Source organism: Alligator sinensis, unplaced genomic scaffold (genome assembly GCF_000455745.1).
Source record: "Alligator sinensis unplaced genomic scaffold, ASM45574v1 scaffold154_1, whole genome shotgun sequence".
Classification (NCBI taxonomy): Eukaryota; Metazoa; Chordata; order Crocodylia; family Alligatoridae; genus Alligator; species Alligator sinensis.
In genome coordinates, this window is record NW_005842072.1 from 1,774,131 (window position 1) to 1,786,656 (window position 12,526).

The 12,526-nt window shown below is 42.6% G+C and overlaps 1 protein-coding gene across 10 annotated transcripts in view; it reads right to left on the reverse strand.

Annotated features, from left to right (window-relative positions):
• APAF1 (apoptotic peptidase activating factor 1) overlaps positions 1 to 12,526 on the reverse strand; it is a 75,661-nt gene that overhangs the window by 41,842 nt on the left and 21,293 nt on the right. For 7 of the 10 annotated variants that reach the window (XM_025204182.1, XM_006023636.3, XM_025204181.1 and 4 more), the window contains 5 exons: positions 10,015 to 10,127; positions 7,411 to 7,542; positions 6,758 to 6,996; positions 5,001 to 5,168; positions 1,833 to 1,964 (listed from right to left, as the gene is read on the reverse strand). In XM_025204182.1, coding sequence (XP_025059967.1) covers positions 1,833 to 1,964; positions 5,001 to 5,168; positions 6,758 to 6,996; positions 7,411 to 7,542; positions 10,015 to 10,127 — 784 coding nt within the window. Of the gene's footprint in view, positions 1 to 1,832; positions 1,965 to 2,818; positions 3,298 to 5,000; positions 5,169 to 6,757; positions 6,997 to 7,410; positions 7,543 to 10,014; positions 10,128 to 12,526 lie in introns of those variants that run through there. The other 3 variants (XM_025204187.1, XM_025204186.1, XM_025204185.1) reach the window with 3 other exon arrangements.

Here is a 12,526-nt window from a genome sequence, read left to right on the forward strand (position 1 = left end):
CTCTGTCTAGGCAGTTTTTTAAAATATGATCAAATGTCCCGGACTTTGTTCTGCTCTGCTCAGCATTGATGCTTTTCCCAGCCCTTCCCAGCTTGCCCTAGCAAGGAGCTGTCTGGGGCTGGGGGAAGGAGGAGGAGGGCAACTGGAAGCAGGGGGCACTACCTACATGTGCAGGCACAGTCAGGGTGGCAGGAGCAACCCCGGCAGCTGGATGCAGGTAAGTCTATGGGGAGTGGGAATTGGAGGGCCAGGGGCTTGGGGAGTGTGTGTGTGTGGTGTAGGGAGGGGACAGGTGCCTGCTGCTGCTGGGGGAAGCTGCCTAGGCACTGGGGCTGCAGCAGGACAGGGGGGAGGCACCTGCCTCTCCAGCAGGGGAATGGTATTGGGGGGCGGTGGGGATAGAGAGGCTCCTTGGCTGCAGCGGGGAGCTGCGTGGCCAGGCCGGTGGCACTGGGGCTGGTGCCCTTGCTTGTAGTGGCGGGGTGGCCAGGAGATGCTGCAGGGCTGGGGGAAGCAAGACTGGAGGGCCTGTGGCTTGTGAATGAGGGGCGCCTGGGGGTGGGGGACGATTTGTCGGGAGTGTGGGGCACTGGCAGGATCAGGGGGCTGCAGGTCAGAAGTGAGGGGCACCAGACGAGACAGGGGGGCTGTGTGTTGGGAGTGTGGGGCACCAGCATGGTCCAGAAGGGTGGGGTACTGTGGGTTGGGAGTAAGGGGCACTGGCAGAGCCAGGGGTCTGTGGGTCAGGAGTGAGGGGCAGCAGCAGGGCTGGGGACTGTGGCCTGGGAGCGACAGGGCACAGTCTGTGGCCTGTATGGGCAGGGGCAGAGCACTGGAATATCACTGTCCCCCCACAATCATATAGCATCCACTCCCCGCCCCCCAACAGGTGTCCTCTTTTATTGAAACTGGAAATATGGTAATCCTAGGTAAAAGGAGAGCAGACACATGACACAACCCTGTAACATGGTCAATCTCTTGAATCCAGGTAAAAGTTACTCCTTGAAAAATCTAAGCAACTTTTCTACATGGGGGAAGTTATTACATGCAATGTGTTGCGTCTGCTTCACTAGTAAACTGCATCCTACTGTGCATTGAGCCTATTGCTCAATGCACATAGAGTCCCTGGCACCTAAAGGTAATAGCTTCTACTACAGGCAGCCCGTTTAGCAGAGCTAGCCTGTCATGTGTCTGATCCTTATTAAGGAATAAAACCCAAGATAAGTACTCTGTAATTATTGTGCTGTTTCTGCATCTGGAGGAAGTCTAAGCTTTCTCAAGAAGCAGTTTTAAGCAGACGGTCAAAACAAAAATATAATGCAACAAAACAATTTACAGAGGTTTTCAGAATAGATTATGATAAAGCTTTCATTGGACTGAAATTTAGTCAAGAGTATTAACTACCAGGTATAAAGCCAATCATCACAACTACAACCACCTCTGAAAAATCTCAGACTAGACAAAAGAAAAGGAAAAAAAAAAGACTAATTTAAGTTCTGCTCAGCAAATCCAAGAAAATTGTTTTAAAATTATTCCTATCTTGGATTACCCTGGGTTGCCTATAATCTTCACATTTTACTTACAATGAATTCTATACAGAATAAAGGAGAAAAAAGGCAACAACTCATAATATACTTTAACCAACTAACCTTCATTTTATGGAAAGGCATTAAAGTTTGTTTTGCAATAGTAAATATTTGAGCCACAGCCACTATCAAGCAATTCAAACAATTGAAACATTTCAAACAAACTAAAAACCAAACAAACAATCAACAAACCAAGGGAAATATCAGTTGTAAGGAAAGGATAACGGGACAACAATCGGTACGTACTTCCTGCATTTTAGCGCTAGCCATGTGGAACACTAAAAAGTTATACCAGTACATGCAATCCTCTTCACCTGGAGTAGGTATACATAATCTATAATGTTTCTTGTACTGTTTAACAATCTTTTCATGCAGCTCCTGCAACAATTAAAACATCTTCAATTAGTATCATATGAAAGCTAATAGGGCATCGTGAAATTTCGGCAGACGTTTCGTTTCAGAGGTGTTTCAGGCTGTTTTGGGGCCTGAAACACTGAATCCGAATCAAAATGGAAGGCTCCAAAACATCTCCGAAACAAAAATAGGAACCTGAAACGTTTCGGAAATGTTTTGGAAAATTTCAGAGTTTCGGAGCCGGGCTTGCAGAGAAACAGCTGTATGCTGCTGCCCTGCCACGTGACTCGACACGGGGCTGCAGAGGGCGGGCAGCAATGGTGAGGAGACCCCCGGCATGGATCTCTGCTCCCTGCGGAGCCAAGTTGTGCAGCAGGGCAGTGCTGGTCCCTGCTGCACGACCTGGCTCCGCAGGGAGGAGAGATCCGGGGTAGTGTGGGGCTCTGTGTGAGGGTCTCCTCGCCTGCACGGAGGGTAGCAGCCCTCCCCCGAATGAGCCACCCACGGCCCTGTCCTGCTCCCTGCTGGGGCCCTGCAGTCCCGGCCCCAAGCCCCACCTGGCTGGGCAGTAGAGCTGCGCGAAGCTTGCAGCCCATTCAAAATGGATTCGGAGGAGATTCAAATCACTGAAACAGATTTGGCCAAAACGAAACAGGACAAGGATCTGAAACACTGAAACAAACCACTGTCCTCCGAAACGGCCAAATCTGAAACCAAATCAAAACACAGCTGTTTTGCACAGCCATAAAGCTAATAATATTGCTATTAGCATTTGTCTTTAAAAATATTTTATTGAATGAATCTATTAAAATTTTTCTGTCACCATATCTACAAAGTGCATAATAAACTAAATAAGCAGATCAATTAACTAAATATACCATTTGAAAGGTTACTTTTCTTCATATATTTTTTCCTACAGCATCTTCAGAGTAGTTTTATCTTTAAGACAGCAACATTTTCAAACAAAATCTCAATGAAATATTTGTAGTATACAAGCGTTTTAAAAAGAAAAGAGTTCCACAATTAATTTGCAAACAGGTAGACATGACTGTGCAATAGTAAAGTTAATAGGTTATCTATTTGTCTTCATAATGTAGTAACTGATGACTATAAACTTTTTTCACATCCTCACAGATTCCTATATTAATTACTATATTGAGGATGTTAAAGCAGGTTTTTTTTTTGCTGAAGTGTTATTATTCTATTTCTTTTCTTCAAAATGTATACATTTTATGTCCCTTCAGATACTAAGCTTGTTCACTATTTGTTAAGGAGTACCCTTAGGAATAAGATGATTCTAGAGTAACACTGGAAGAATGTCATCGATATCATGCCCCAAGAACATCCTCAATACAATCTAGAAAAAGGGTGACAAAAAGAGGTTTTCAAAACCTGTACATTCAAAACTTAAGTTTATAATTAAGTTTACATCTCAAAGGATGCATCATCAAAAAGCTTTAGCTTGAATTGTTACCAGAAAACTAGTCACTCTACTATTCTAAACTTTTCAGCAGCTGCTAGGAAAAAGATGCTACAGATTCACATAATCAAAATGAACAGCTCAACCTTTTAATGATGTACCTGTAATTTATATGTCAAGACATAGGAAGAAGTTTAAATGCATTAGCCTTTGGATATTTCAAATGATTAAGTCAGAACAATAGGTTGATAAAGCCTTTCACAGTAATTGTGTTCTGATTAGGCAAAAGGTAGAGCAGGTGGGCACCTTACAAACCAGTTCAAAGAAGCATGGCCCTAAACTAGGCATACTACTCTGAACCACCAAAATGCTACCACTACTGCTGTGTGAAATAGCACTGTTCTGTTTCAACTTGCATTCTGACATTTCAATTTGAAACCAGTGTTCCGTTTCATTGAAACAGTGATGCTGTTTTGATGTTTCACTCATAGGCTATAATGGGGAAGCTTGAAACAGTCTCTCTCATCTGGCAGGCAGATCGGGGGCCTGCAACCCCAGAAGGGCTGCGGGGCAATGCCAGTCCTCCCAGGGTTCCGGGCCCCCTATCTGCCTCCCAGATAAGCAGGTGCTGCTGCCTGGGACCACTGGGCTGAGTTGCCTTCCCCAGCCCGATCCTAGCACTGGGGAGGGGGACTCAGCCAGGCTGCTTTGAAACTTGAAACATTTTGACTGCCCTTGTTTTGTTTTGAGGCTGTTTCAAAGCCCTTTGTTTCGTTTCAATTTTGCTGTTTCGAGCTCGAAATGAGTTGAAACAGTGTTAAAATGAAACAGCCACCAAAATTTCACACAGCCCTAGCTACCATGCCTTACCTTCTAACTTCACACTACCATGGCTCATCACCTCTATGTTTTGATTAGAGAACTACACCCTGAGCAAAATACTGAAAACCATGTTGGCATCAATATTTAAAACATTTTATACTTATCAATCATAAATTGTCACTCCTGGTGTTTTTATGTATTGCACTAATTTCCCATTATTAATCTTGTTTCTCTACTCTACTCTCTTTCACGCTGCCTGCTAGTTATGCAACATTAAATCTATTCAATGAGTAGGGAAAAAGAAAAAGAAAAAAGTTGGCTGGTTTCCAATCACACTCTCATTTGTTATGGCAGTTTCATGCAAAAACCTTCAAAACTCACACTTTTGCTTATCTGTGGTAAATGCAATTCTAATGGCATTTTGATGTGCCTCAATATCATTGATGGAGCACTATATCTTTTACTGGCAATAAATCACAGGCAGAAAAACAACAGAGAAAAGATGACATTTATCTAAAAGAGGCTCCTAACTCCAGAACAAGCCTGTTGTCGGCCAAGCTTAATACTTTTGTATTTCACAATATCAGAATTGTTAAAATTACGTATGACTGGAAGAAAAAAAATCTGTCATTAATTTATTTGAAAATAATCTGTGTTAAAACTGCATGTAAAAATTTGTTTTTACAATAAATGGTTTAGCATCAAGGAACATGAGGATTACTTTTCAGACCCCTGTTGATTTTCTGTCATAGAAAAGCATATACAATTTCCATACCTGACCTGTGTTAAAAGCATATTTCAGTTTGTGGATACACTACCTGAAGTTGCTCACGATTCTTCTCTATGAGGAAGTCAAGTTGAAGATCATGCAAATAATAATGGAATGATTTCCCATTACGATCACAGAATAAGAGAGATTTGTTTACAAATTCTTGCTGCATGTCTTCAACTTCTTCAGGCTCCATATCCCAAAGAATACAGAACACCTAAAAGCATTTTAAAACAAGAAAGGTAGAAGGAGGGAATCAATCTGACCTTTTATACAAAAGTTATAAAAAGTTACAACTTGCAGGTAATGCTCTGTGTAGGGTGAGGGCTAAAAGAGCTGTTCCAGGAACTAAATTAGACCTGGGATTCTGTGCCCCTAGGAAAAAGGGTGACCAGATAACTCTAAAAGCTAAATCTGCCTTTCTTCTTCTTTCTCCCCAGGAGAAGATTCAGGAGCGAACCAAGTCTTGAGGATAGCCTGAGAAAGCTCTACTCTGCACTACTGACTATATACTGGGAGCCCTTTAAACATACGCTAGACCAAGAGCAGTATCTGGTATGTGACAGAGAAAGATATAGTGACTCCTCCAACAGACACAGCCCATCACTTAATTCATCCCTTTATCTCCATGTCCTGATTAACAGTCATCATGCTTACTTTTGTAAGCAATCCCAACTACTAACCATTTTTGACATGAAGTAGAACAGGCTGTGGGCTGAATCTGGCCCACCATGGAATTTTATCCAGCCTGTGGTGGGTCCTTTGGCCCCACCTGGCCCAGGCACATGGGACAGCCTGAGCCATGGTGTGTGCGGCTGGTCCCACTGCACTTGGGCGCATGGCAGTGCAGGAGCAGTCGCTTCCCAGCTCCTTCTAGCTGCCGCTGCCAGTTTCACTGCCACCGGACCTGGGTCCACTGCCCGGGCACCCCAGCCTGTCCTCCTTGCACCCACTGCTGGGGGTGCCAGATAGAGTGGGGGGAGTGGGGTCTCCATGGGGACCAGCACACAAGTGGACAGGGCCAGGTCAGAGATTGGGATCACGGGGAGGTGACAGCACAGGGGCCAGGGCTCCACACACATCCCTGCCAGTTCCGTAGGCAGAGGCAAAGCCCTGGCCCCATGCCATCACCACCCCACAATCCCAATCCCCGGTCTGGCCTGCCCACCCATCCTGCACTCAGATGCCACTTCCTGTCCGCCCGTGGGCCCATCCCATCTGCCTGGTTGCGCGCCCTGCCCACGTGAATCACAGCCAATCTCCATGGAGACCCCGGGATCACAGGGTGGTGAGAGCACAGGGCCAGAGCTGCAATCCATCCCATGCACACCCCTGCCCACAGAACCAGTGCCCCTCAAAGGGGCATGTGGGAAGCTGATCACAGCTCTTCCTTGGGTCCCAGCCCACATTGTCATCACCCCACAATTCCAATCCCAGCTCCTGCCCCGCTCCCAGATGCTGCTCCCTGCCCACCTGTGGTCTCATCCCATCCACTCAGCCAAGCACAGGGCAGAGCTACTTAGGGAATTTCGATGAGCTGTCACTAAAACTCCCTAAATGGCCCTCCAGCCCAAATAACTGCCCACCACTGAGGTAGATGGTAGAACAGGGTGGCAATTTACAGACTATCTGATTCAGAGAAGCATGAGCTTTCATAGGCAGCAACCTACTCCAGCAGATACTATGAAAGGAGTAGGTTGCTGCCTATGAAAGCTCATGCTTCTCTGAATAACTCCCCCAAATAACTACAAAAAGAAAGGACCTTCAATCCCACCAATTATAAAACATCAGATTTGGCATAATTACCTTAGTAGGCACTTTAACATCCTTTGGAAGAATAGAAAGATCTTTATAGAAGTCTTTAAAGTTTTCATTCAGCATTTCAACACTTATGGACATTGCTTCATCGAGTGCTTCATAATCATAAGAAGAAGATTTCTTTATCCTTCTAAATTGCTTATTCTGCAGCTGTCTGAGATAATATTCCCAACGATTGGGGAAATCACGTAATAATGCGCCTATCAATGATAACACAAGGGGCGAACCTGAAAATATCAAAGAAAAGGACCAAAATCTCAAATGAGGATAAACTACTATTGGATCCAAAAGTGTTTTCATCAGCAACTGCTGTTCTAAAAAGGCTAGCTCTTGTTTTAGCAACAGAAGTCTTAAAAGCCAGGTGGGAAAAATATGCAACATAGATACTTGTGGTATGAAATGTATAGGATTCATCTAAATACTCTTCCTGCAAGTACTCTGAACAGAATTAAACAAGATAAAGAAATGAAAGGAAGAAAATCCATTAGGGTCACTTAAAGAAACAAAGGGAAATCCAGCAGTAACATGTTGTTTGTTTAAAGTACTACAGCATGACAGAATCCCTCCTAAATTATGTTTATGTAATAGAAATTACAAAATACAAATGTTTCTGAAGTAGTAAAAAATAGTAAATACCATACCTTTGCATTCTCTTACAATTTTATCAGCTTGGGCAGGCATATCTTTTATTTTCATATCAACAAAGAGAGATAAAATTTCAAGTCCCTTCTCATCATTCAATCCACTTTCCATGTGAACTTCATATTTCCTGCCTAAGGTAGGTTTACAATTAAAAATAATTAAAGAAAGATTTAGAGAGTTAAAAATCTTAATAAAAGTATACAAAATATTTAAATTAGCTTGTAAGCACTTCCAAAACAAAACATGAAACAAGGAATATAGATTGAAGACCAAGCTCTTCCTTCTCTGAAATATACAACAAAGATCCTTTTGGACCAACAGTTGTGGGAAGAGGGACAGAAACAAGTTTTATTAAACATGCCTTTGTTTTTGGCAGATAAGCCACAAGCAACCTAGTCATGATAGCACAGAGCTCTATACAGGCTAACTGACCCTATCTCCAACCCAATAAATATAGTATTTTAAACTTACTACAGAGCTCATTAATTTAGATACAACTCCACTTCATTTGGATGTTTCAAAACTGTTTGTCAAAAGATATACTTGAGACTATACTAATGGGTAAAAGTGTCAAACCAATCCCTATTCCAAAGTGTTAATATTTTTAATATCTGAATATAAAACATAATGGGGAAAAAGTACTTAAAAGTTTCACGTGCATACTATTCCAGAATGAAAGGATGCCTTGAAAAGAGTAAGAGAACTCGCAAATTTGAAAAGAAACTGACAAATGCCAATTTTCCTTCAATGAGCATAATTAGCTCTTAAAAATAAATCTAAAATTGTACTATTCTTATTTGCAACAATAAAGAATAATGCATAGCATAAAGGTAGCAGGAGTAGCTATGCCTGAAGTGATCTGTAAAAAGCAGCAGTTGGAAGCCCAGGACCCCCTCCATCCACAGATCACTGGGAAATAACAAAAGCAGCCCTGCAGTCTAGAACAGGTGAATATTGGTGAGGACCATGCTTAGCAGCAGGAGAATGAAGCAGAACTCCACAACCACCTTAGGTTTGAAAGAAGATAAAAGAAGCTGGGGTAACTTTACGGAGAGGATACTGAAAGGGGAGTTCTGACTCTCAAATTAGAGGATGTGATCTGTAGAGTTATGCTTCCTGTCTCTAGACTGCAGACCAGAATGGAGGGTGTTTGATTCCTGCCCCCCCGCCACATGTTTTTGGGCTTTGCTGGTTGTCTCAGGGGGCTGGGAAGGAGGCAGATTCAAAGGCACAAAGAATGAGCAAGTTGCCGGCCAATCTGATGAAAATTAATCTTCAGGTAAAATACGAACATAAAGTATCCATTATGGAAATATCTGCAAGTAGCACACAATTATAGGACATTCATATTATTAATGAGAGTGCATAAAAGGACTTCATTATGTGTGGGCTCACTCAGTGGACATAAACTGAAAAGTTAACTAGCAATTTGGGGCATCTGATTTGAGGTGCTTGAAAGAAGCCGGGATTTTCAGAAAGCACAAAGTACTGATCCTCTGAAAAAGCAGTTTTCAGTATTAGCAGTGCCTAAATTCTGCATCCAAAAATGAAGATATTTTAAATGACTACTTGCTTTTAAAATCTTGGTTAACAAGCTCATCTGCTTACAATTTGTCTATTTTAAAAAATAAATGCAGGTCTTGGAAATAACAAAATGTTGTTTTCAGAATCACCTCCAAGTGGAGAATTGTATCAAGTGGGATAATAAAAATATTTGCAGAACAAATATTTTATAAAATTCTATCAGGAACAGCATAAATTTAATAATGATTAAGTGTTCCTCCCTCCCTTAGTACAAAGTAAGGAATCTAATTGCAAAATGATTCGGAGAGCTTGGAAAAGCTAATTTCCAAATAAAATCAGATTAATTCCTAATACATACATTCAAAATATCTGTTAACATTCAGTAACCTCCAGTTAATATTTTTGTAAACATTCTTCATTCAAATTCAATTTAGAAACATACACAGACTGCATTTATTAACGGATTTCCATTTCAAGGGAAAGATCACTGCAGAAAATACAAAGTTTGGTGACTTCCATATCATTACAACCTACCATGGGCTCAATCATCCACTCCTTAAGACAAAAGAAGAAAGGAACACAGTCTGTTCAGCCCTGCAGGGAAGGCAAGAGTGGCTTATAATACCCCATCCCCATGACTTTCTTTATCTGACCTATACAACATTTTTCATGTCCTTCAAAGGGAAATTTGTCCTGCCTTCCTCAACTATAGACAAAATTGGAAAAAACAGGGTCTTTCTTGCAGACCAGAAAAGGAAAACAGGATGAATTCTAGTGGCCTTCTCCATCCCCTTCACCAATATGATATAATCAGAATTAGGTTCACATTTCGTGCTTTGGTGGTATTTGTTGACAGCCAGTAAAATTTTCTAGTCATGAACATGAAACATAACAGACATCATCCATAACCAGACTCTTCCACCTCTCACAAACCCTCTAGTTCCACAGCCAAAGGTAGTGGCATATGAGAGGAATAATCTATAACCAAGAAAAATTACAAAAATGTAAATGGTATTTTATCAGTTAACAGACACACAACTGATATGAAGTCCTAAGCAGGACAGAATAACATTCCTTACCAGTCACATGATCTGTCACACTCCTATCCCTGCTGGTAATAAGAACTTTACAATGATTATCAAAAGCTTTTAATGTCTGAGAATCCCAAATGTCATCCAGGACCAAGAGAGACCTAATACAAGAAGAAATATTATACATTTGGAGTCAAGTAGTCACTTTAAAAAATAATAATTTTTAAAAAAAATCATTGCATTATTAAAATGCTACCTTTTAAGAAGCACTAACTGATGCAATTTGGGAAGCAAGTTCATATTCTGAATTTGTCTCTCAGAAAAATATTTAAATGCTTTACTTTTCACTCTTTTGCCAATATAGAATACATTCAGCATTGCTTATAATTCATAAGAGCATATTTTTGTCAATACTGAGCCACGAGTAGTTTGTTTTTCCCTCTCTCTCAATATCCATCAGGAAGTTAGAGGTAAGTATTTGTTAACATAATATAAAAAAAAGAAATGCTTTCTTATGTATAGGTTAAATAGCTGCATAGATGAGAAGAGCTCAGTTGGTCAAGCACAGAACAAACGTAAGTAGAAATTAAATTCCTGTTTACTTAGCTTGCTACATGTCTGTTTTTGCAAATCTTGGGGGGGGGGGGGGGGGGGAAGAGGGGGAGGGGGGGGGGAGGGAGAGAAGCTGTGTAGGAATAACTTTTGCCCTATAATTTTAGTCTGATATCACATCTCTATTTGCAGAAGTAACATTTTTCAAAGACTATCCATTGACATATTTCTGAAGCAGAGCTACAGTTATGTTTGAGAACTACGCTATGCTAATAGATATCTCAACAAACCAAATGAAAAAAGTCTTGCTTGATGCAATGCATATATAACCAAAGAAGCAATGGTCAAAGATGGTTGCCAAAAAACAAACAATCTCCTTTCCTTAAAAGAAAACCAGAGCAAATAAGTCCAGAAGACAGAATAAAACCTCATATATTTGCATTTTGAACACTTCAGGGGAAAATAATAATAATAATAAAGCTTTTAAGTTGTCACCTGAATTGTATTACACTGTTTACTTTTGTTTCTGATTCCTTATGGGAGAAATTTTCAACTGCTCCCATTGAAGTCAAGAGAAATTTTGTCATATTTACTTCAGCTGGAAGACAGTTAAGCCAATGAACATTTCTGAAAATTCCTCACTTTACATACAAATGTATGCACTGTATAGCTAAAAGTTTCAAAGTTGCTGAAGGGGGTCTTATTTTTTAAATTGGGCACCCAGACACATTAGATCACTGAAAGTCTTTTTATATGGGATAAGTTAACGATGAATTTATGTTAAGGTTACTACTCTCATCAGGAACATCCATTTGTGATAAAGAAAAGAAAAAAAAAGGTGACCAAACGCCAAGCATGAGAGCAAGTTGTGCTCGTGGCGTGGGGGAAGTAGTGGGCGCGGCCTGATAGCCGCGAGATCGGCGGTCCCGGCCCGCGCTGACTGGCAGGGGGCGGGCGGATGCAGCTCGTTTAAAAGGAAAAGCATGCGCGTCAAAAACAGGGACCCACGCCACATCGGAGAGGCCTGATCACCCTCACTGGAGGTCCTACGTCCACGAAATCCCTTCCCCCCGGACGCCCCCATCACGACCGAGTATATCATTCGAATGTGTTTAGAGCTCTCGAGTTAACAGCGAGTTTAATCTTGGAACTGCTGTAAAGGAAACCACCTATACGAAAGTGTGAGTAAAGCATTTATTTGTTACACCGCCTCCTTGGTGTTTTCTGTCGACGGAGGGAGAGACAGGAGAAGGAGGAACAAGGTCCCGTAACCCTTTCGTCCCCGGCCTGTTCGCGTAATACTTTTCTGGGTCCAACCACCCACCGTCAGGTTGGTCATGGCGTCACGAACAGGATCCTCGGGGCAAAAGGGGAACAAAGGAGACGTTGACGAGCTAGTCAGGTATTGCCCGTGGGGGAACCATCACCGGCCCCCGACCACGGACGCTGATACTTTATGGGCCCACGTGGCGTACCATCAAGCTGGACCCGTGCCAAGCCTACAGGCACAGACGACCACACTCTTGCGGAAGAGTACGCCAGGTGCATCCAGTACCTAAAGGAGGGGAGCGGCTGCGAAACCCCCCCCGATAAATTCAGATGCCCCAACCTCGATCCCAGGGGCGCCGAAAGTGAAATCCTAATGACACTCCGTGAGAGTCTTGAGACCGATGGGCGGGACGCCACAGGGTGGACAGGGCAAAAGTGGAATAAGGGAAAGATGATTAATATCCTGTTTCGCTCGGTGACCACCCTACTACAGCACGCGGCGAACCAAGCCAGCATGATAGATACGCTGACTAGGACGGCCACGCAGCAGAGTGCTGCACAGCCCGAGACACCGCTTAAAGATGGCGCCGCGGGGGAAGAAGAGGGAGTGGCCGAAAAGTTCCGGGCGGGAAACCACGACACTAGCGAAACACCGTCAGCCCCACCCGAGGAACCGCCCCCGTTTAACACCCTGCTGCAGCTATATTCCGCCCTCCCAGCTGACATAGGCGCACCCGGT